At 43.5% G+C, this 25,119-nt stretch overlaps 5 protein-coding genes across 5 annotated transcripts; all 5 read right to left on the bottom strand.

Annotated features, from left to right (window-relative positions):
* Positions 1-6,642: 6,642 nt before the first annotated feature.
* LOC142963009 (protocadherin alpha-8-like) lies at positions 6,643-12,212 on the bottom strand. Its single transcript, XM_076103706.1, has 2 exons — positions 9,837-12,212; positions 6,643-6,699 (listed from the first exon to the last, which is right to left on the bottom strand). Exons 1-2 carry the CDS (start codon positions 12,210-12,212, stop codon positions 6,643-6,645), a joined length of 2,433 nt encoding a protein of 810 aa, XP_075959821.1.
* Positions 12,213-12,398: 186 nt separating this feature from the next.
* Positions 12,399-15,333, bottom strand: LOC142963010 (protocadherin alpha-2-like). The gene is made up of 2 exons (XM_076103707.1): positions 12,916-15,333; positions 12,399-12,443 (listed from the first exon to the last, which is right to left on the bottom strand). Exons 1-2 carry the CDS (start codon positions 15,331-15,333, stop codon positions 12,399-12,401), a joined length of 2,463 nt encoding a protein of 820 aa, XP_075959822.1.
* Positions 15,334-15,412: 79 nt separating this feature from the next.
* Positions 15,413-18,501, bottom strand: LOC142963011 (protocadherin alpha-3-like). Its single transcript, XM_076103708.1, has 2 exons — positions 16,084-18,501; positions 15,413-15,442 (listed from the first exon to the last, which is right to left on the bottom strand). The coding sequence occupies exons 1-2, from the start codon at positions 18,499-18,501 to the stop codon at positions 15,413-15,415; spliced, it is 2,448 nt and encodes an 815-aa protein (XP_075959823.1).
* A 758-nt stretch (positions 18,502-19,259) lies between these two features.
* On the bottom strand, positions 19,260-21,644 carry LOC142963012 (protocadherin alpha-13-like). The gene has a single exon (XM_076103709.1). It carries the CDS (start codon positions 21,642-21,644, stop codon positions 19,260-19,262), a length of 2,385 nt encoding a protein of 794 aa, XP_075959824.1.
* Positions 21,645-21,917: 273 nt separating this feature from the next.
* Positions 21,918-24,860, bottom strand: LOC142963013 (protocadherin alpha-8-like). The gene is made up of 2 exons (XM_076103710.1): positions 22,491-24,860; positions 21,918-21,941 (listed from the first exon to the last, which is right to left on the bottom strand). Exons 1-2 carry the CDS (start codon positions 24,858-24,860, stop codon positions 21,918-21,920), a joined length of 2,394 nt encoding a protein of 797 aa, XP_075959825.1.
* Between the last annotated feature and the right edge of the window lie 259 nt (positions 24,861-25,119).

Here is a 25,119-nt window from a genome sequence, read left to right on the forward strand (position 1 = left end):
GCGGTCAATTTCATCGACACATTGATTTCAGGGAAAATATTTCGACACAATCGTTTTCCCTCTTTTTGTCAGCGCCACCGCCCTTTTCATTGTGCGCTGGGGAACTGATTTATGAACCAGCCATTTCTTCACTAATGCAAACCCGCAATTACTCGGGAACCCTCGAGCCAAATGGATAATCAGATTCCTGATAAGAATATATATATTTTTTAATAAAAATAAAAACATAAATAAACAAATAAACCAACTGTAAAAAAAATTGAATAATAAAAGACTCCATGCGAATTAGTGCAGCAACTCTGTAATGTTCAGCGTATGACTTTGATTCACGTTACTTCAATTTTAAATGAGGAGGAGCTTTTCGTAATATATCACACGCACCGTGTGAGAGAATATGTTGCAGGCAGGAACCTGAAGAGAGTAGAACAGCGCGTGCGTGGTTAAACCTTGCAGGTTGTGACATGAACACCCAAATCATCAGACTCTGGCTGTCCTGTAATTACTCCCATGTCCTTAAATTGAATTCAGATTTTAATTGGATTCAAGTTAATTGGATTGCAATGCATTCAACACGACAGTGAGAAACTGAAGATGTTTTGATACTATTCAATTTGAACCTAACACTGGAGCCAAGACGGTGAAAACATAATCAATCCAAGTCCAGTGTTCACAGTTTCGCGTCAGAATATAAATACCAATTAGTCTGACAAACAACAACGATGCATCCAGTAAGGTAGCGACATTAAAACTGTGTTGATGTGATCCATCATCGCTCTTCAAACAAATGATATGCTGTGAAGTGGCCTTGTGAGACCATGAGCCGTCTCGATTCACCCCGGCCACTGGGCCAAGATGAGCGTCCGTCCACATAATCTTTTTCCTCTCCTGGCTGCCACTCTCACCCACGCCCGGTCTGCCCACGGCGATGACAGCGCTTGGCATCCCGGGAGATGGGGAGAAGACAGTGACTCACTCGGATGCTAGTGGATGTGGAGATACAGAGTGACTCTTCACACTCCAAGGCGGCGAGGAAGAGGTGGCAAAATGGGGGAGTTGGAGAAGCAGCCAAATGTCCGTTGAAGCAAGACAAATGATTAGCCATGTACAGTAAACAAAACCCCCTTCTGCATACAATGCGTTTCTAAAACACTCAATTTGTGGTAGCTTATACCTCTAAAAGCATAATAGCAAATATGTTGCAGCCACTGGTCAGTTAGAAAATAATGTGCATTTAAATCTAAGATTATTTTTTGCCGATATTTGCAGTCTTTCGGCAAAACTGTTTCAGGATAATTTGGCATTCACTTCTCTCTCTGCATTATATCCCACTGAGCAGCGGTGACAACACAGAGTTTCTTTCAACAGGGTCTCTGATGGTTCTACATGTAGGCTACAGTCTGCCACGCTAACCGTGACATTTAGCAGATTTTCCCGGTGGGACATGTGGACCTCTGTGTTTGGCAATGACACAAAAAATGAAAACAAGAGTCGTTTATCTCGCCAACAACAAAGGCAGAGCTGGATTCACACCTGAACTTTGCTCCCGTCCATCTAATTCTCCTCCTTTCGCCCTCTACTCTTCCGATGTGTTGGATATATTACAGCTCTGTCGTACCTGTTTCAAATACGTCCATCTGTTTCGGCGATAATTGCATGCCGCTGAGCTGTGGGTTATTTCATGTGTCACCCAAGGGTTCTGCAGATAAAGCTATCACTATTATTTCACCTGCAGACAGACGCCACAGCATCAACAAACACAGATTTCAAGGAGCTAATTGGCTGATAGACCTGTGTTCATGTTTATCTTGTCTTAAAAAAGACACAGGTTGTCAACTTCGATCTCCCTCCTCATCAATTCATTTACCTGACCTTGACATCTTTTATATTCCCCCCCTCCCCCACAAAACCATCCATATTCTCACTTTCCCCAACCGTCTATCACCTACTTTCTCCAGTCTCCAGCTGCTCATCCGCAGTTCCAGCTGAGAGCTGGCTGAGGGGCATACTGGGGTTTTAAGTGGAAACAGCTCATGTCTTCTGCAGACTGATACAGAAATCAGTGGTGATAAAAAAAACTCTGTGAAAGCTATGGGGAAGAGATATAATTGAAAAAAAAATAAAAAATTCTGACTCCCTCTTTGTCCATTCTCTCTGCCAGAATACTTTCCCCCCTCCCACCCCTCATTTCATCAATTATGCAGGACAGCCACCATATTAATAACATTCCCTTTACTAAGACTCATCCTCATTAATACTGTAAGCGACCACTCTAAAAGACATTCATATTACTTCGCCTCAGAGTCTGTTATCTGGAATCCCCCCATTTTAGTGAGTCAGATGACAGCATGAGATGCACGGAGAAACGGGTCACGGCTGGGCTATCATGAAGCAGGACTCCTTACATCACTCCCTCGGTCAACACATAAACAGAGGCAGTCATGCAAACTTAAAGGTCATTTGTGCCTGTAGGCATCCACGCTCACACAAACACACACGCAGTGTGTACACAACTATAACGACTCAAATGCTATCTAAGGACATCACTATTTTGTCTGAATGAATGTCAAAGCATCTTTTGCTGTTGTTTCCTATATTCTTAAATGCCAAGGAACAGCCATCAAGGGCTTTGATAAACAGATGCACTGACTGCAGGGAACGGGCACATGCAGGCTCTGAGAGGTTATACTGACGTTGACTGACTACACCTACTGGTTCACAGATGAATTTCATTATGTGCCCTATTTGAAAGCAGCAGATGAAGAGGGAACACATTATTTATTACGTCTATAAACAAAACTGCTGGCCCAAAGTTTTCATATCCATGTTATTCAATATGTCATAAAGGTTTGGTTTAGTGCCACTTTGCACAATATCATTGTATTGTGGATTACGCTACTGGTAGAATGTTAGAGGCACAAATACTATTCTCCAAGCTAGTTCAAAAAGAAGGCGAGTGAGAAAAATGGAGGAAATGTCTGCAGGCTGTTGAGTAGGTGGGCGGCATCGCCTGTGGTGTCAGGAAATGTGCTTTCAGATTTAGCTAAATAACAAAGATGCACTGAAACGAAGACACTGACAAAACAGACCTTTCCTAAGAAGAGACAGCAGAAACAGCATCTGCAACGACTGTTAAGTATTCTAAAGATTCATGCTTCCCTTGGTAGGTGTTATTATAGGATGTATAAATCAAAATGTAGTTTTTGATGGAAAGAGGAAATATTTTTACATTTGTCAGCCAATCATAACAATGCTGTCCTTTGGTTATCGCTTCTACTGAAACCGAAATATAAAATAGGTATGATAACAAAACAGTATATTCAGTAAAATCTCACAATTGCTATATTTAGCATTTATGCTTCAGTAAAAAAAGGAAGAAGCAAATGCCAAAAGCACTGCAAATGCAATCCTACGGGTGGGAGAGGCCGACTGAGCAAAAGGGAGCAGAAGTGGGAGAGACAGTGAAATTGGTCCCTCTGTTGGATTAAGTCGGTAGTACAAGGGTTGGACACGTGATCATCAGCCCACTGCCCCTCCACAAAGGCTCTCATTAAGCCAAAGCACTAAAACATAATCCCAGCCATGAATGTGTGTGTGTTAGCGAGAGAGAGCGAGAGAAAGAGAGAAAGAGAGAGAGAGCGAGAGAGAGAAGGGCACAGATGTCAGACTGCAGTGGCAGTCATTTTCTCTCTCTCGTTTTCAATACAGTGACCGCAATGGATAAAGCAAGACATAAGGCAAGACACCCTCCAGAGGTGAGGTGAGAAAAAGCAGTATAAAGCATACTGATTGTAGAATCAACAGTACCACTGTCTGTAATCGGTAGAGCACGCCATGTATATATTTATCATAAATAAATTATACATTTCACATAAATGTATTGGACACTGTCTCCCTCACCAAAAAAGGAAATAAACAACCAAGGTCATCTGCTCCAACGTATCATCACTCGCTTTGTCAGCATCACTCTTTCAAATAACATGAAAGAAACCTTCTAAAACAGAAAAATACAGACAGGTATATGGTATTAGCAAAAACAGACTGGTGAGTGGTAACTTTGTAAATGGGTTCATTAACTATGATAAAGTTGTGTTCTCGTACCTTCTCATCACACTTTCCTCACAAGAACTTTCCCATTTTTAAATCTCCAAAACAAAAGTCCCATGACAAGCAAAATCCTTTTACTCAGGTGGACACAATAAGCGGGCATTCTCTGGGTATGCCTGTTTGTGCTGATCCCTTGTGTACCTTGCTTTCAGAAATAAAGGGCATGTGAGAACTAAAAACAGCCACAAATCCCCCCCCCCCCCCGGGGCCCTGTAAGGGTTAAACAGTTCCTTGTTTGTCCTGGTTCAGCCTGTGCATAAATCAAACAGATTCTTGTTGTGGCACTGAACAAAGCTATCAGAAAATGCAGGCAGGCTTTGGATACTTCCCTCTTAGGATGCCCTGGCTTTGTATACTTGCCGAATGGGAGAGGACGGAACCCGTGGTTCTGAGCATGACAAAGCTAATCTAATGACTGCAAGAACATCCCGATGCCACTAAGAGGGAGCACGGGTGGACGACGGCTTGGTGGAAGTGGGGGAGAAAGGGAGGGGTGGTGATAAGTTCTTCCTTTTATCTGTGACCAATTGTAAGCCTGTGATGTTCTCACTCAGCTGCAGGGCATGTATTTGATGTGGTTTTTGTCCATCTCATCCTCAGAAGCTCCAGTTTTCTCACTATCTCATGCTCAAGGCTGAAGGCTGTGCTGCTGTATTTGTGACTTTCCCTAAAACCCCTCTCCCTTTTTAGAACTGGTTCTCTAATCCCGCACACTTCTTCCTGGCTTGCTCACTTCCTTTACCATCCGTCTGACTGGGCATTTCTGCTCAAGATGCTGCACATCTTCGGTTGCCATCTTTCTCTTTGTCTCTCTCTCTCTCCCCCCCCTTTTCTCTCTCCATCTCTCGCCCCCCGTTGTGTGAATCCCTGTTGCCTTCCTGCTTGCATCTCACATCACATGCTGAGGTCTGGGTGGGGGCGGGTACATACTGGCAGCTCCCTGGAAGCAGACTAGTTCATCATTTCATTAAGGCTCAGAACAGTCTCCATGGTAACCACACATAGCAGCTAACCTCACTCACACAAAGGACACACCCTTGTAAAGGAGGAAAACAGGAAGTGCTCCGCAAGATGTGTATGACAGCCGGACAGTGGGATGAAGAAGAAGAATGAATATATTCCGTGTTTGTGTTAACCACTCTGCTACTCTGTCGTTGCATTAAAATTGGTGAGGTAAGGACATTCATACGTAATGCTTTAAGTCCATCTGTCGAAATCTGTGTACGCCACCAAAATGACTGAGGTGAATGCCTCTAATGAGTGCAATCTATGAGCTGTGAACCACTTAGCTGTACGCTTCAACCAGGATGATGTAGCCTAGGGTAGAATCAATAATTTAACGCAGCATGGGGGAAGGCAGAGTTAGAAGCTTTCATCAGATACACTGTAAACCACAAGTCATCATGTTATGCACACGGCCCAAATGCAATAGCTCTCCCAATATATCCTCAATGTATCTACTATTAACATCGTGGTTCTATACAACACACACATCAGGCTATATCTGCTGTATGAAAAAAAAACAAGCAGAGTTTTGCATCTCCATAGAAAGAATATCCTGTAACATCACACTGGCACAGAAACACGGTGTCCTGATGGTTGCATAAAAGCCTCTCCCTCCTCATCCGCCCTGGCTTTTGCCCCGCCCAACCGGTTTCTCCGTGATTGACAGTAGGTGTTGTCGGCCCCGCCCCGCCGCAGAGCAGAGAAGGAGGGAGAGCTGAGCCGAGCGGAGCTGATACCTCGATCGGTGCCGAAGCTTCCTGCTGATGCTGCTGCAGAGAGTAGCGGAAAATTACCTGCCCCTCCCCCCCCCCCCTCTCTCTCTCTCTCGCATTCACAGAGAGCTGCAGCATACAGAACGTATACTGAACCACTTTTTTTACGCAGAGACAGCTCCAGGCATTGTTTCAGGAACCACAGTATGGAGAGCTTGTACATATAGCAGAGACTGTATCGGCGAGAGAGCGAGGCAACGACAACACAGGTTCATTCAGACGCATGAAGCGCGCTGCCATTTTTAAAAATCACACGCTGACCCACTTAAGAGCGTCACATGGCCTATACGCACAGGCCTGCAATATGTGAAGTCTGTTTGAGAGCACATGAAGCCCTGGTTCAGTCTCCTTCACACGGAACCAACTAAACGAACTGAGATTTGACAGATCAGCCGGACCACTCCCTGAAATGAGGGCACACCATCTGACTCAAAGCATCGCAGATCCACCACAACACAATGTTGGCCTGTTAGCTTCACCGGAAATATCTGAACAACACTCCAGCAGTTAGGAGCGATGACAACACCATTAAATAGGCTACAGAACTAACACACAAATAAAGCTAGATTTAACTACTGACAAATTCAATCAAAACAGAATCCACACAGCACCTGTGTCCTACTTGGCATCAGTGGGTCAGGGTTGACTCTGTACACACGTTAGGGATGCTAATGGAAATATATTAGATCGTGTTTACAGCGCTCAAAGGCTGATGGCACACATGTCTGCAGAGATGGACATTAATTCCCTGTTAGTTCTCTCAGCTGCTCCCCTTCTCAGGGAGAGCTGGTGAAGGAGAGGGGGAGGGGAAGGAGTTCTGGCAGCATAGAGGAGGAAGAGATATTGCAGAGGAATAGAAATGGAGAAATAAGAGCAGGCAAGAGTACGACAAATAAAGAAGAAAGAATAATAACTAGTGGATCAAATTGCACACTATAGAATGCTAGGGATGTGAGTATGTTGTTTTAATAATTAAATAATTTTAATTTGTATTTCATGAGCAGAGAAAAAGTTCAAGGGACAGATAATTTCCTAGGCTCACTATTCATTGACATTAACAGTAAAAAGACAGAGGCAAACAGTAACCCTTTCTCAGGGTGGTAATATATTGCTAGAAATACACTAACACTATCCACGAAAAGTGCTGTGTTTAACAATACACTGGGGTCTTGAAGTTATATTCCTAACAGCTAAGGGGGAATGGCGTAGTAAATTAAAAACATAAGACCTGTGGATTTTTCAGAAGGATATTACTGAATCAACTAAATACGTATGTATCGTATTGCTCTGGGTAGAATGCAGGAATATTATGAGTACAAATGGGAGAGAGTTAAAAGCTCTAATGGTGAATGATGCAAAGAATAATGTGTGCCTCCAGAGAAGCAGAAACAGCTCAGGAGAAACCCATTAAATTGCGAGAGTAGAACATATAAGCAATATCAAAGATAGACAAAAATATGTCTGAACAGCTATGGAAATAGTCCCTGTCGCTGTATCACACCCATGATCCAAACACACAGGTGTTTTCACTTATTTTGCTTAATTCGACCTCTGCTCAAGACAGTGTGGGCATGTATTGTGCTTGATTAACATCTCCCTCACCTCCCTGTTGTACCCGGTAAGGTGGGACAAATTACACCTTAATCATTCTCATTGGCCTTCTTCACAGAATACATTTAGACATGAACACAGTAGGAAAAGCACAGGTGTAAATTATACATTTTATGACAGCTGAATTCAATTTAACTGCTTCGGGTTCAGGCTCACTGTGACAGTTTGCAATGCACAGAACAGAATATAGCAACCAAATGTTAATAATAACACTTCTGCTTTTCCTACTATGACAAGTCAAAATGTCTGCAGCAAGTAGTTTGGTGACCTCACATATTTTCCAGCATAACTCCTCCCAATTTCAACCTGAGTTGAGAATAACTGACGAAAACAACTGTGTGGATGTGTACGGCCTTTCACACCAACATCCGAACGAAATACAACCAAAAAAGAAAAGAAACTAAATCAGCTAGACTAAATGCACAAAGACAGAGAGAGAGCCATACGGGCAGATGTACCCTGTGATTTTATCTATGAGAGAAATACGTTTTAATAGAATGATGAAGCTGTTTGTACTTTTGTCATCAAGAGATGTTAATTTAAGAGTAAGACAGTGCACTACCTACAGCTTGAATGCAGAACCAGGGTGTGTATAACCGACTAGAGCACAGATAACAAGTTATATGTGAAGGCTAAAATCTAAACGAAAGCAAATCAAAACAAGTCCAACTCAATAAGCATTGCCAGTAATTCCCTGTAATGCCACAGAAGTCCTCCATCAAGACTCATGTCATCTTCAACTCTACTCACTGGTTTCAATCAGCAACAAAAGAAACTAGGTCACCAAAAAACTGGTCACTAGCACTGTTTACTTCTGGTTTTACAACCTAGCCATGAGGTCGTTCACATGAAAGAAGCAGGGTTTGAAATTAGCCAAAGATCGACATGCTCATGTCCATGTAGGCTGCTTATGAAGTAACAAAGTCAACACTTACTCGGATGGACTGAGGGGATTTCCATGCAGCAGGAGGACAATACAATGCACGCTAAGTACAACGTGTCCTCGCTTGTGAACGACACCAGACAACGTTAGCTACTATCAGAATGGATGCAGTACCGCTTGAAGCCATTAGTGGCAGAACTGAGCGCAGTGCCGCTGACCAACAGGAAAGGGGCGAAGAAGAAGCGCCTGGATTTTTAAATGTCGTGTTTACATTCTGGGAATCTTTTGGCCTCACTGAGACCAAGCTGTTTCTGTGACATTAACGTCCTCGTGGCATCGACTTACTGAACCCGATTGTTTGCTTTGCAGTTCAACTTCTAACCGGTAAATTTAGGTTTTCAACACAATGGACCATAATATCAAGTCAAAAACATCCATATTCTACGTTTTAAATGTGTGTTTAGTCGATTCCAAACATGCCCTGCTTTGCTTAACCACTCAGCCTGGAGCCGATGGAGCCTGTATAGCGAAGCGGAAGTAGTGTGTTTTAGAGAAACGTTGGAGAAGTGTTATTACACACGAGTGGTTTGAGAAGTTACTACATGTTTTAATACATCTATACTATCTTCTCTGCAGTGACGGGGTCGCCATTTGAAGCCATGCTAGCTGCGGTGAAACTGCTGTCCTCCGGGGGATTGAGCGGCAACTTTTTTTCGGTCCAGTCCACTGACGGTGAGTACTGATTATACAGACCCCACGTAGTCTGTTCGAGTGCAGTAACCTGCCCTACGCCATCCGTCTCTGTGTGTTGTTTTTACAAAATACCATGTTTTCTGTGAACAATTGTATGCTTTAGTGGAGGCGGCTTACAGTTTACAAACTCCATGAAACAATGAATAAATATAGGACTATATGAAGAAAGGTTTCCAGACGGCTTTGAAACTAAACCGAGCGCTCCTTTCTTAACGTTGCTTTACGGTCAGTGCATGAGACAGAGAGCAATACAGTCTGATAATGTTGCGCCTATAGTCTATAATACATCAATATGTGAGGTTATTCTCGTTTTCTAACGTTTTCTAAACATCCAAGCTACAATTATTGGGCTGTGCGGTGGTATTAAGCACTCAATTGCACTTCGTCATTCATTTAACCTACGGATGCTTTTACTTTATTACGTGTTGATATAAAGTTATAGTTTCTGGCAGCACTACATACACCAGTTTTCTGCTCTGTGAGACTGTCATGGTGGACAATGAGCACAGGTCTAACAGGCGATTTCAGTACCATGGATAGCGCCTCTACCAAAGGCAGGCAGAGGAGGAGGGAAAAAAGTAGGCTGAAACAATATTAGAGAACACTTCTTCCACAACTAAGCAGAGCTAGTAATTGATATACTGGAGGAGACAGATTATACGAAAGTAAAGTTAGTTGCCAACTCAGTGGGGAGGATTACATCTTACCTGGTCTTTGTTGGGTAAAGTCTGAGTTCTGTTAAAAGTGTCTCCTCCGTTAATACTGATCAGTTCACCATCTACAGGTGGAAACGGTCCGGGGAAAACCACTACGTCACTCTTCAGCGTGTCTGAGCTGAAACACACGTCATACTGCTGAGTAGCTTTAGAGTAAGACCAGCTCCCGTCAGGGTGGGTGGTGATCATTGGGGCGCTGTACCTGCTGAAACTGCCGTCTGTCCTGTGGCATTTGACAGCTATTAAACTGATGAGGCTCAGCAGAAAGATCACTGACACCGACGCAATGGCGATCAGCAGATACAGGTTTAAATCAGAGAAGCTGTCCTCCTTTATGGGCACATGTCTGAACTGAGTCTGGATGTCAGCTGTGCTTTCAACCACCACCACGTCAATAGACACAGTAGCTGACAGGGAGGGTTCTCCGTTATCAGAAACCATCACCACCAAGGGGTGAGTTTTCAGGTCATTGTCACTCATTCTCCTCTTAGTCCTGATCTCTCCGGTGCTGGTTCCGATCCGGAAGAGGTTGTTTCCTTTGGGCTCAGAGAGGTGATAAGAGAGCAGCGCGTTGTATCCAGAGTCTGCGTCTACAGCCCTGATCTTTGCCACAAAGTATCCCGCTTCAGCAGAATAGGGGATGCTCTCACTGTTAACGGAGCCGTGCTCAGAATAGGGCGCGAGGATCGTGGGACTGTTGTCATTCTCATCCAGGACTAAAACGTTCACAGTCACGTTGCTGCTGAGCGGAGGAACACCAGAGTCTGTGGCCTGAACTTTAAACTGAAACGTGTTTAACTCCTCGTAGTTAAACGTCTGCAGACTGACTATGTCTCCGGTCTCTGAGTTGACGTTTATTACTGACCCTATTATATTGTTTTTATGTTTTTTATTAATCACTGAAAACGTTACTTTTGCATTTCCGTCTAAATCCGGATCATCTGCCGTCATAGTATAAATAACGGCGCCTACGGGACTGTTCTCTTTGACGAAAATGTTTATTACGGGCTCCTTAAAACGAGGTGCGTTGTCATTGACATCAGACACGTGGACCGTAATAACGCTTATACTGGAAAGAGGCGGAACCCCTTCGTCAGTCGCCTTTATTGTTACGTTATATTGGGAAGCTCCTTCTCTGTCTAGAGTCCCGTCTACGACCAAAGAATAATGATTTTTATACGTGTTCTTAATTGTAAAGGGCACTGATTCAACTATTCTAACCTGAACAACGCCATTTTTATCTGCGTCAATATCTCTCACAGTTATAAGCCCAACCATTGTGTCTAGCGGTGCATCTTCCCTCACTACGTTGACTACGGATGTTACTGATATTTCTGGTGGATTGTCATTAACATCTGTGATTTCAACGAGCACTTTACAATGAGATGCTCTTGGACTTGCCCCTTTGTCTTTTGCTTGGACCCGAATTTCAACTGCATTACTTTTTTCGTGATCCAATTCACCATTTACCGTAATCTCTCCCGTTATTTGATTAATTGCAAATGTATCGACATCATTATCACTGTCGTGATTGAGAAAAGAATACAGTATTTCTCCGTTCAGACCCTCATCTAAGTCCCGGGCATGCACAGAAATCACGGTGGCACCGTGCGGCGTGTTCTCGAGCACTGTGGCTTTATACAGCGGCTTGTCAAAAATTGGAATATTATCATTTACATCTTGCACATTAACGGTGATATGTAACGTGCCTGATTTCGGAGGTTTACCTCCATCTACAGCGGTCAGTGTAAGTTTAATAACTAGCTGTTTCTCGCGGTCTAAAGCTTTCTGCAGCACCAATTCAGCAGACATAGTCGGCTCTCCACCATTCTGTACATCCAGGGTGAAATGTTCATTTTGACTCAGCTTGTAGCTTTTAACCGAATAACTGCCGACATCTGCATCGTAGGCCTTTGCTAGTGCAAATCTTTCACCAGGAAAAGCTGACTCGGACACGTTCAAAACAATTCCCGGTATCCGAAAAGAGGGCACGTTGTCATTTATATCCACAATATTAACCTCAAAGCGAAAGAGATTCAGTGGGGAGTTTACGATGGCTTCCACTTCCAGAGAGCATTTCACATTACGAGAGCAGAGCTCCTCTCGGTCTATTCTGTCTTTCACCAAAAGTATCCCAGTCTTAACATCTGCCTCGAAATACCTCGTATTAGGTCCTGAAATCTGAAAACCGCGAGTCTCCAATTCTTGTACATTCAGATGCAAGTCCTTCGCCAAATTACCGACAGTGGTGCCGGGGCTCGATTCCTCCGTAACAGAATACACAACCTGTGCTGCTGCAAGACTCCATATCCGAGATACATGGAACAAAAAAATAATCCAATGCCTGAAAATATTCCCTTGTTGCATTCTGTCGACTGCCTGACAAACAAGTTAAGTCGAGAAATTCACTCCAGCGGTAATATTGCTCAGTAATGATACATCCAGATCAGAGCCTCTCAATACAGTGAGAATGTGCTTCACTGCCACGACGAACAAAGAATTACAAACCTCTCCCTTAAACGAAAAGGGAGGAGCGTCGCATATAAAACGTGTTTACCTCTGTGAGCTGATAGCGACATCTTGTGGTAATTTTGAAGTCTGAGGAAAGAAATAATAAAAAGACAGGATGAAGTATCAAATCTGAAGCGTAACTATATTCTAAGCTCTTAAACTGAAATAAAAATACAACACACATAACTTCATATTATAGCAAGAGTGGGTAGCCTATTATAACTATATGAACAGGATTTGGAATGAGGGTAAATTTCAAAAATGTTTTGGAAACTACTAAAGTTTTGGATACCAAACAAGGGCTAAAATAATTGACCAACAGGTCACCGAGGAACAAATTTAGACTGAAGCATTTCTTAATGTTCCACCCTTTCAATAACGGTACATATGAGCAATCTTGAATTGGTTTAATGAGAAGTATCAAGGACAAACAATAAAGTCTCAGATTTATTTTCATTGTGGTTCTGAAATGGTGAGCTTTACCAATATAACCGCGTTATGTTAAAAAGTAAAACATTTGATCACCGCCGCCTTGTGTTTTATGTGCCATCGCCCTTACCTTGTCTTTATTAGGTAAAGTCTGAGTCCGTGTAAACGTTTCCCCTCCATTTATACTGATCAATTCACCATCTACAGGAGGAAACGGTCCGGGGAAAACCACTACGTCACTCTTCAGTGTGTCTGAGCTGAAACACACGTCATACTGCTGAGTAGCTTTAGAGTAAGACCAGCTCCCGTCAGGGTGGGTGGTGATCATTGGGGCGCTGTACCTGCTGAAACTGCCGTCTGTCCTGTGGCATTTGACAGCTATTAAACTGATGAGGCTCAGCAGAAAGATCACTGACACCGACGCAATGGCGATCAGCAGATACAGGTTTAAATCAGAGAAGCTGTCCTCCTTTATGGGCACATGTCTGAACTGAGTCTGGATGTCAGCTGTGCTTTCAACCACCACCACGTCAATAGACACAGTAGCTGACAGGGAGGGTTCTCCGTTATCAGAAACCAACACCACCAAGGGGTGAGTTTTCAGGTCATTGTCACTCATTCTCCTCTTAGTCCTGATCTCTCCGGTGCTGGTTCCGATCCGGAAGAGGTTGTTTCCTTTGGGCTCGGAGATGTGATAAGAGAGCAGCGCGTTGTATCCAGAGTCTGCGTCTACAGCCCTGATCTTTGCCACAAAGTATCCCGCTTCAGCAGAATAGGGGATGCTCTCACTGTTAACGGAGCCGTGCTCAGAATAGGGCGCGAGGATCGTGGGACTGTTGTCATTCTCATCCAGGACTAAAACGTTCACAGTCACGTTGCTGCTGAGCGGAGGAACACCAGAGTCTGTGGCCTGAACTTTAAACTGAAACGTGTTTAACTCCTCGTAGTTAAAAGACTGCAGACTGACTATGTCTCCAGTCTCTGAGTTGACGTTAATAACAGTAGTCAATGGAATAGTTTTCGAAATACCATCTAATGATGAATATGTTACTTTTGCATTTTCTCCTGTATCAGGATCAACTGCTGTTATAGTAAAGATAGTAGCTCCCACTGCACTATTCTCATTCACATATACATTAATCACAGGCTCTGAGAATAATGGGGCGTTGTCATTCACATCAGAAATGTGAACAGGAATAACACTGGTGCTGGAGAGAGGTGGGGTGCCTTCATCAGTAGCTATGATGGTGACATTATACTGAGGAACACTCTCTCTGTCAAGGGGTCCATCGACTGTCAATGAATAATAGTTTTTGTAGTTTAGCTTAAGTTTAAAAGGCACCGACCCGAGAATGTTAGCACTAGTGAGACCATTTTTACCCCCATCTTTATCAGTCACTGTCACCAAAGCGACCACTGTACCTACCTCAGCGTCCTCTCTAACTGGGCTCATAAGAGAGGTAATAATAATTGCAGGTAGATTGTCATTAACATCAGTTACTTCCACTAACACTTTACCATGCACACTTCGAGAAGGTGTACCTTTATCTCTTGCCTGCACACGGATATCATAAGCTGTTTTCTGTTCATAGTCTACTTTTCCCCTGACACATATTTCCCCTGTATCTGGGTTTATTGAAAACAAAGCCTCAGGATTGAAATTCCCCTTTTCAATAAATGAATACACAATCTCACCGTTTATTCCCTCATCTAAATCTGTAGCAGTTACAGTCAGTATTGGTGTCTGAAATGGAGCGTTTTCACTGACCTGGGCCTTATACAGAGGTTGACCAAATACCGGAACATTGTCATTTATATCCATAACATGGACCACTATTTTTAACGTCCCTGACCGGGCTGGGTTTCCTCCGTCCAGAGCAGTTAACGTAAGGTGGATAACAGATTGTTTCTCTCGGTCTAAAGCTTTCTGTAGCACCAGCTCAGCAGACTCGCTGTGCTGTCCGCCGCTCTGTACGTCCAAAGAGAAATACTCATTTGGAGTCAGCTTGTAGCTCTTTACCGAGTTACTGCCCGTGTCTGCGTCGTTAGCCATTGGGAGGAGATATCTCTCCCCGGTAAAAGAAGATTCCGAAATATTGAATGTTTTTTCTTTTTCACGAAAAGATGGCGCATTATCGTTAATATCAATAATTTGTACCTCTATGCGATGCAGAGTCATTGGGTGGCTCAGAATGGCTTCGACGTTCAGGGAACATGTTTCCGTATTTGGGCAGAGCTCTTCACGATCAATCCGATCGCAAACATAGAGAGCACCCGTTTTAAAATCCACGTCGAAATATTTCTTAGAATTGCCAGATGCAACTCTTAAATCCCGTTTTTCCAAGTCGTGAACATTAATCTGTAAATCCTTAGCGATATTTCCCACGACCGTTCCTTTGTCAACCTCCTCGGAAACGGAGAACGAGAGCTGCGCTGTAGACCCACCACATAAACAAAGCAACGCTGTTATTTGTATCCAAATCGTAACTGTTAGTCCTCTACGTCCCATCGCTGCCACAGAATGAAATAAATGATCATTTTCCAACATGTCCACACTTAAGATGAACAGACGAAGCCCGTAACTGTTCTGTGACCATGTGTGTATTTTCTGACAAAGCAGGGGTGGACTACTGATGCTTCGTACGGAGAGGAGGAGCCTGGGGGAAAAAAAGGAGCCTCACGAATATTGTGGTCTCGAGCGACATCACCTGTTATTTTGGTGCTAATATACAAATACCAAAAAGACATGCATATTATAGACTTAAATATAGCCTACATTTGCAGAAGGTCAAAGCAGATGAAAAGTATGTTTCAATGGAAAATGTAATAAAACCTCGTTCACAACAAACGCAGGTTCTAATGTAAAAGCGATATCAGCTGGGTTTTTCCACGGCACACCGTATTTCAGAAGGTATGCTTTCCATTTCAGAGTTCAGGACCATGGACAGCGTTCCCACTGGTCAGCAGTGTCACAGAGATCAAACTTGACCAACGACTTCACAACTAGAAATACATACAAGTTCAGCAACTGCTTCGAAGAATATCCAACATAAATTTCCCAACAACCAGCAGTGAATTATTTTTTGTGGAAAAAAATTGTCAAACAATTGATAATTTACATGTATATCACCCAACGTATTACTTATATATTTGCTTTCACAACCACAAATTAAATATATCACGAAAAGCCCGCAAATGTTGAATATCCGAAATCTGATAATCTGATAATTACATGTATTTCAGAAATGTAATGACACAATACAGAAATAAATCTACTTTTGGTTTACAAACAACTCACCTGGTCTTTATTTGGTAAAGTCTGAGTTCTGGTAAAAGTATCTCCTCCATTTATACTGATCAGTTCACCATCTACAGGAGGAAACGGTCCGGGGAAAACCACTACGTCACTCTTCAGCGTGTCTGAGCTGAAACAAACGTCATACTGCTGAGTAGCTTTAGAGTAAGACCAGCTCCCGTCAGGGTGGGTGGTGATCATTGGGGCGCTGTACCTGCTGAAACTGCCGTCTGTCCTGTGGCATTTGACAGCTATTAAACTGATGAGGCTCAGCAGAAAGATCACCGACACCGACGCAATGGCGATCAGCAGATACAGGTTTAAATCAGAGAAGCTGTCCTCCTTTATGGGCACATGTCTGAACTGAGTCTGGATGTCAGCTGTGCTTTCAACCACCACCACGTCAATAGACACAGTAGCTGACAGGGAGGGTTCTCCGTTATCAGAAACCATCACCACCAAGGGGTGAGTTTTCAGGTCATTGTCACTCATTCTCCTCTTAGTCCTGATCTCTCCGGTGCTGGTTCCGATCCGGAAGAGGTTGTTTCCTTTGGGCTCAGAGAGGTGATAAGAGAGCAGCGCATTGTATCCAGAGTCTGCGTCTACAGCCCTGATCTTTGCCACAAAGTATCCCGCTTCAGCAGAATAGGGGATGCTCTCACTGTTAACGGAGCCGTGCTCAGAATAGGGCGCGAGGATCGTGGGACTGTTGTCATTCTCATCCAGGACTAAAACGTTCACAGTCACGTTGCTGCTGAGCGGAGGGACACCAGAGTCTGTGGCCTGAACTTTAAACTGAAAGGTTTTTAACTCCTCGTAGTTAAAAGACTGCAGACTGACTATGTCTCCAGTCTCTGAGTTGACGTTAATAACAGTAGTCAGTGGAATAGTTTTCGAAATACCATCTAATGATGAATATGTTACTTTTGCATTTTCTCCTATATCAGGATCAACTGCTGTTATAGTAAAGATAGTAGCTCCCACTGCACTATTCTCATTCACATATACATTAATCACAGGCTCTGAGAATAATGGGGCGTTGTCATTCACATCAGAAATGTGAACAGGAATAACACTGGTGCTGGAGAGAGGTGGGGTGCCTTCATCAGTAGCTATGATGGTGACATTATACTGAGGAACACTCTCTCTGTCAAGGGGTCCATCGACTGTCAATGAATAATAGTTTTTGTAGTTTAGCTTAAGTTTAAAAGGCACCGACCCGAGAATGTTAGCACTAGTGAGACCATTTTTACCCCCATCTTTATCAGTCACTGTCACCAAAGCGACCACTGTACCTACCTCAGCGTCCTCTCTTACTGGGCTCATAAGAGAGGTAATAATGATTTCAGGTAGATTGTCATTAACATCAGTTACTTCCACTAACACTTTACCATGCACACTTCGAGAAGGTGTACCTTTATCTCTTGCCTGTACACGGATATCATAAGCTGTTTTCTCTTCATGGTCTATGTTTCCCCTGACACATATTTCCCCTGTATCTGGGTTTATCGAAAACAAAGCCTCAGGATTGAAATCCCCTCTCTCAATAAATGAAAACACAATTTCACCGTTTATTCCCTCATCTAAATCTGTAGCAGTTACAGTCAGTATTGGTGTCTGAAATGGAGCGTTTTCACTGACCTGGGCCTTATACAGAGGTTGACTAAATACCGGAACATTGTCATTTATATCTATAACATGGACCACTATTTTTAACGTCCCTGACCTTGCTGGTTTTCCTCCGTCCAGAGCAGTTAACGTAAGGTGGATAACAGACTGTTTCTCTCGGTCTAAAGCTTTCTGTAGCACCAGCTCAGCAGACTCGCTGTGCTGTCCGCCGCTCTGTACGTCCAAAGAGAAATACTCATTTGGAGTCAGCTTGTAGCTCTTTACCGAGTTACTGCCCGTGTCTGCGTCGTTAGCCATTGGGAGGAGATATCTCTCCCCGGTAAAAGAAGATTCCAAAATATTGAAACTCTTTTCCTTTTCACGAAAATATGGCGCATTATCGTTAATATCAATAATTTGTACCTCTATGCGATGCAGAGTCATTGGGTGGCTCAGAATGGCTTCCACGTTCAGGGAACATTTTTCCGTATTTGGGCAGAGCTCTTCACGATCAATCCGATCGCAAACATAGAGAGCACCCGTTTTAAAATCCACGTCGAAATATTTCTTAGAATTGCCAGATGCAACTCTTAAATCCCGTTTTTCCAAGTCGTGAACATTAATCTGTAAATCCTTAGCGAGATTTCCCACGACCGTTCCTTTGTCAACCTCCTCGGAAACGGAGAACGAGAGCTGCGCTGTAGACCCACCACATAAACAAAGCAACGCTGTTATTTGTATCCAAATCGTAACTGTTAGTCCTCTACGTCCCATCGCTGCCACAGAATGAAAGAAATGATCATTGTCGAACATGTCCACACTTAAGATGAACAGACGAAGCCCGTAACTGTTCTGTGACCATGTGTGCATTTTCTGACAAAGCAGGGGTGGACTACTGATGCTTCGTACGGAGAGGAGGAGCCTGGGGGAAAAAAAGGAGCCTCACGAATATTGTGGTCTCGAGCGACATCACCTGTTATTTTGGTGCTAATATACAAATACCAAAAAGACATGCATATTATAGACTTAAATATAGTCTAAATTTGCAGAAGGTCAAAGCAGATGAAAAATAGATTCCAATGGAAAATGTAATAAAACCTTGTTCACAACAAACGCAGGTTCTAATGTGTGTAGTACGAGCGATACCAGTTGTGTTTCACCACGACACACCAAAGTAATGCTTTGCCATGCATGTAAAAACTCCATTCAGAGCTCAGGACCATGGACAGCGTCCCCACTGGTCAACAGACTGACAAAGATCAAACTTGACCAACGACTTCACAACTAAAAATACAAGTTCAGCAACTGCTTCGAAGAATATCCAACAAAAATTTCCCAACAACCAGCATCATGTAGTGAATTACTTTTTTGTGGAAAAAAATGTGTCAAAAAATTCATCATTTACTTGTACATCCCCCAAAATATTACTTTGTATCTATTTGCTTTCACAACCACAAATGAAATATATCACGAAAAGCCCGCAAATGTTGAAAGTATCCGAAATCTGATATAATTATTACATGTATTTCAGAAATTGAATGACACAATACAGAAATAAATCTACTTTTGGTTTAGGAACAACTCACCTGGTCTTTATTTGGTAAAGTCTGAGTTCTGTTAAAAGTGTCTCCTCCGTTAATACTGATCAGTTCACCATCTACAGGAGGAAACGGTCCGGGGAAAACCACTACATCGCTCTTCAGCGTGTCTGAGCTGAAACACACGTCATACTGCTGAGTAGCTTTAGAGTAAGACCAGCTCCCGTCAGGGTGGGTGGTGATCATTGGGGCGCTGTACCTGCTGAAACTGCCGTCTGTCCTGTGGCATTTGACAGCTATTAAACTGATGAGGCTCAGCAGAAAGATCACTGACACCGACGCAATGGCGATCAGCAGATACAGGTTTAAATCAGAGAAGCTGTCCTCCTTTATGGGCACATGTCTGAACTGAGTCTGGATGTCAGCTGTGCTTTCAACCACCACCACGTCAATAGACACAGTAGCTGACAGGGAGGGTTCTCCGTTATCAGAAACCATCACCACCAAGGGGTGAGTTTTCAGGTCATTGTCACTCATTCTCCTCTTAGTCCTGATCTCTCCAGTGCTGGTTCCGATCCGGAAGAGGTTGTTTCCTTTGGGCTCAGAGAGGTGATAAGAGAGCAGCGCATTGTATCCAGAGTCTGCGTCTACAGCCCTGATCTTTGCCACAAAGTATCCCGCTTCAGCAGAATAGGGGATGCTCTCACTGTTAACGGAGCCGTGCTCAGAATAGGGCGCGAGGATCGTGGGACTGTTGTCATTCTCATCCAGGACTAAAACGTTCACAGTCACGTTGCTGCTGAGCGGAGGAACACCAGAGTCTGTGGCCTGAACTTTAAACTGAAACGTGTTTAACTCCTCGTAGTTAAAAGACTGCAGACTGACTATGTCTCCAGTCTCTGAGTTGATGTTTACCACAGAAGTTATAGGAATACTTTTTGAATCTCCATCTAATGAGTATGTTACTCTCGCGTTTTCGTGTATATCAGGATCGACTGCAGTTATCGAATAGATACGAGCTCCAACTGGACTGTTTTCTTTTACATAAATGTTAATCACGGGCTCAAGGAAATGAGGCGCGTTATCATTGACATCAGAAACTTGAACAGTGATGACGCTGGTGCTGGATAGAGGCGGGGTCCCTTCATCAGCAGCTGTAATCGTGACATTGTAAAACGAGTGTCCTTCTCTATCAAGAGCTCCATCAACAACTAAAGAGTAATAATTTTTATAGTTGGAAGTGAGCTTAAACGGTTCAGAACCAACAAGTGAACAGCGAGTCTGACCATTTTTTCCTCCATCTTTATCAGTCACTGTCACTAAAGCGACAACGCTCCCTATGTCAGCGTCTTCTTTAACCGGGTTCATGAGTGACGTCACCACAATTTCTGGAGCATTGTCGTTAACGTCAACTACCTCCACCAGCAGCTTTCCATTTGCCTTACGAGGCAAAGCGCCCTGGTCTGTTGCTTGAACATGAATTTCATAAACTGACTGTGCTTCGTAATCCAAATAACCCTTAACTGCGATTTCCCCAATTTCTGCGTTCATGACAAACGTATCTGCGGGATCGAAATTTCCACGCTTGACAAAAGAATAAGTGATCCTCCCGTTGTCCCCTTCGTCTAAATCTGTCGCACTCAGTTGAATCATAAATGTTCCAGCTCGCGCATTTTCATTCACCCGCGCCTTGTAGAGTGTTTTACTGAATGATGGCGTGTTATCATTGACATCCAGAACATTTACATGTATGTTTAAGGTTCCGGATTTAGGAGGCTTTCCTCCATCTACAGCAGTCAGCGATAGTTTAATGGAAGCTTGTTTTTCACGATCTAAAGCTTTCAGTAGCACTAATTCAGCAGATGCACTATGTTCTCCACCGCCCTGCACATCGAGGGAGAAGTATTCATTTTGACTCAGCCTGTAAGTCTTTACTGAGTTACTTCCCGTATCTGCATCAAGAGCCAGGGGAAGCAAGAAGTGATCCCCCGTGGGTGATGATTCAGATATGTTAAGTGAATATGACTTCTCAACGAAGGCCGGTGCGTTGTCATTAATATCAACAATAACCACCTCAATGCGATGGAGTACCATAGGATCGCTCAGTATCGCCTCTAAGTTTAACGTGCATTTAATCGTGTTTGGACAAAGCTCCTCGCGGTCTAGTCGCTCGTTGACATAAAGATCCCCCGTTTTGAAATTAGCTTCGAAATATTTCTTACTGTACCCAGACACGATATTTAGATTCCTCGTTTGCAGGTCTCGAACGTTGACATTTAAATCCTTTGCGAGATTCCCAACCACAGTCCCTTTGTCCACCTCCTCGGAAACAGAGTAGAATATCTGAGCAGCAGACCAGTCAGATAAAAACAGGATGAACAGCCAACAGAGTATCCCGTCCTTCCTTCCACGGCCCATCGCTGCTTTCAAAGAAAGTGACGCGATACAAATTATATTCATCCATAAAACGCCACTCGATCGGGCAACATTTTAAATCCCATCCACACCAGTTCTCTCCTCTTCTTCGCCGCTCGTGTTTTTCGCACAAAGCACTCGCAGTCTGCTGACGCGTCACACGGGAAGGAGGAGACTGAAAACACCGAGCTCACCAACACGTGGTCATCAGCGACCCCACGCGTTACAACGTGGACATGAAAATAGTTTCTTAAATGGAGTTGCACACCCTGTACGTTACACGTGTAATACATTGTATACCTGAAGGTTTTGAGGAGAGTCTAAAAGTTTGCTTTTACCAAAGAGGAAAAGATCAGGCTAAATAGTATGTGATACTGCAGAACAATTACTGTGAGAACGATCTGAAGTGAATGTAGGACATGGAAAATATGCATCAACAATATTCTGGTATAGATAGGTAACAGACGTAAACAGAACTGTAATATGTAAAGGCAGTCCAGCTATTTCCAAGCATAACTAATTGATGAATGATAGCCTAAGTATTTAAAACATGATTGATAGCATAATTCCCGCAGTAGTTTTAGGATTGTAACACTAGAGGACAAGGAAGACACCAATATGTTTTCAGCACCATGGAAAGCGCAAATCTGCAGACCTCCTTACATGATATGTCCACTATTTGATTACTAAATCCAAACCTGTTATCTCTTGAAATGCAACTTTTTGCAAATGTAATTAGTGATATTTTAGTGAATGGAACATTGTTAATTGCAATTTCTGAGTTTCTGTCATGTTTGAAAGTCATGTATTTGAAAGCAAGGAGAGAGGAATAAAAGGCAAACAACTCACCTGGTCTTTATTTGGTAAAGTCTGAGTTCTGTTAAAAGTGTCTCCTCCGTTAATACTGATCAGCTCACCATCTACAGGTGGAAAGGGTCCGGGGTAAACCACTACGTCACTCTTCAGTGTGTCTGAGCTGAAACACATGTCATACTGCTGAGTAGCTTTAGAGTAAGACCAGCTCCCGTCAGGGTGGGTGGTGATCATTGGGGCGCTGTACCTGCTGAAACTGCCGTCTGTCCTGTGGCATTTGACAGCTATTAAACTGATGAGGCTCAGCAGAAAGATCACCGACACCGACGCAATGGCGATCAGCAGATACAGGTTTAAATCAGAGAAGCTGTCCTCCTTTATGGGCACATGTCTGAACTGAGTCTGGATGTCAGCTGTGCTTTCAACCACCACCACGTCAATAGACACAGTAGCTGACAGGGAGGGTTCTCCGTTATCAGAAACCATCACCACCAAGGGGTGAGTTTTCAGGTCATTGTCACTCATTCTCCTCTTAGTCCTGATCTCTCCGGTGCTGGTTCCGATCCGGAAGAGGTTGTTTCCTTTGGGCTCAGAGAGGTGATAAGAGAGCAGCGCGTTGTATCCAGAGTCTGAGTCTACAGCCCTGATCTTTGCCACAAAGTATCCCGCTTCAGCAGAATAGGGGATGCTCTCACTGTTAACGGAGCCGTGCTCAGAATAGGGCGCGAGGATCGTGGGACTGTTGTCATTCTCATCCAGGACTAAAACGTTCACAGTCACGTTGCTGCTGAGCGGAGGAACACCAGAGTCTGTGGCCTGAACTTTAAACTGAAACGTGTTTAACTCCTCGTAATTAAAAGACTGCAGACTGACTATGTCTCCAGTCTCAGTGTTGATGTTTACAACAGAAGTTATAGGAATACTTTTTGAATCTCCATCTAATGAGTATGTTACTCTCGCGTTTTCGTGTATATCAGGATCGACTGCAGTTATCGAATAGATACGAGCTCCAACTGGACTGTTTTCTTTTACATAAATGTTAATCACAGGCTCAAGGAAATGAGGCGCGTTATCATTGACATCAGAAACCTGAACAGTGATGACGCTGGTGCTGGATAGAGGCGGGGTCCCTTCATCAGCAGCTGTAATCGTGACATTGTAAAACGAGTGTCCTTCTCTATCAAGAGCTCCATCAACAACTAAAGAGTAATAATTTTTATAGTTGGAAGTGAGCTTAAACGGTTCAGAACCAACAAGTGAACAGCGAGTCTGACCATTTTTTCCTCCATCTTTATCAGTCACTGTCACTAAAGCGACAACGCTCCCTATGTCAGCGTCTTCTTTAACCGGGTTCATGAGTGACGTCACCACAATTTCTGGAGCATTGTCGTTCACGTCAACTACCTCCACCAGCAGCTTTCCATTTGCACCCCGAGGCGAAACCCCCTGATCTGTTGCTTTAATATGAATTTCATAAACTGACTGTGCTTCGTAATCCAAATAACCCTTAACTGTGATTTCCCCAGTTTCTGCGTTCATGACAAACATTTCTGCGGGATCGAAATTTCCACGCTTGACAAAAGAATAAGTGATCCTCCCGTTGTCCCCTTCGTCTAAATCTGTCGCACTCAATTGAATCACCGATGATCCAGCTCGCGCATTTTCATTCACCCGCGCCTTGTAGAGTGTTTTACTAAATGACGGCGTGTTATCATTGACATCCAGAACATTTACATGTATGTTTAAGGTTCCGGATTTAGGAGGCTTTCCTCCATCTACACCGGTCAGCGATAGTTTAATGACAGCTTGTTTTTCACGATCTAAAGCTTTCAGTAGCACTAATTCAGCAGATGCACTATGTTCTCCACCGCCCTGCACATCGAGGGAGAAGTATTCATTTTGACTCAGCCTGTAAGTCTTTACTGAGTTACTTCCCGTATCTGCATCAAGAGCCAGGGGAAGCAAGAAGTGTTCGCCCTTAGGTGATGATTCAGATATGTTAAGTGAATATGACTTCTCAACGAAGGCCGGTGCGTTGTCATTAATATCAACAATAACCACCTCAATGCGATGGAGTACCATAGGATCGCTCAGTATCGCCTCTAAGTTTAACGTGCATTTGATCGTGTTTGGACAAAGCTCCTCGCGGTCTAGTCGCTCGTTGACATAAAGATCCCCCGTTTTGAAATTAGCTTCGAAATATTTCTTACTGTACCCAGACACGATATTTAGATTCCTCGTTTGCAGGTCTCGAACGTTGACATTTAAATCCTTTGCGAGATTCCCAACCACAGTCCCTTTGTCCACCTCCTCGGAAACAGAGTAGAATATCTGAGCAGCAGACCAGTCAGATAAAAACAGGATGAACAGCCAGCAGAGTATCCCGTCCTTCCTTCCACGACCCATCGCTGCTTTCAAAGAAAGTGACGCGATACAAATTATATTCATCTATAAAACGCCACTCGATCGGGCAACATTTTAAATCCCATCCACTCCAGTTCTCTCCTCTTTCTCGCCGCTCGTGTTTTTCGCACAAAGCACTCGCAGTCTGCTGACGCGTCACACGGGAAGGAGGAGACTGAAAACACCGAGCTCACCAACACGTGGTCATCAGCGACCCCACGCGTTACAACGTGGACATGAAAATAGTTTCTTAAATGGAGTT

Source organism: Anarhichas minor, unplaced genomic scaffold (assembly GCF_050575085.1).
Source record: "Anarhichas minor isolate MPS153535 unplaced genomic scaffold, ASM5057508v1 ptg000028l, whole genome shotgun sequence".
NCBI classification, from domain to species: Eukaryota; Metazoa; Chordata; class Actinopteri; order Perciformes; family Anarhichadidae; genus Anarhichas; species Anarhichas minor.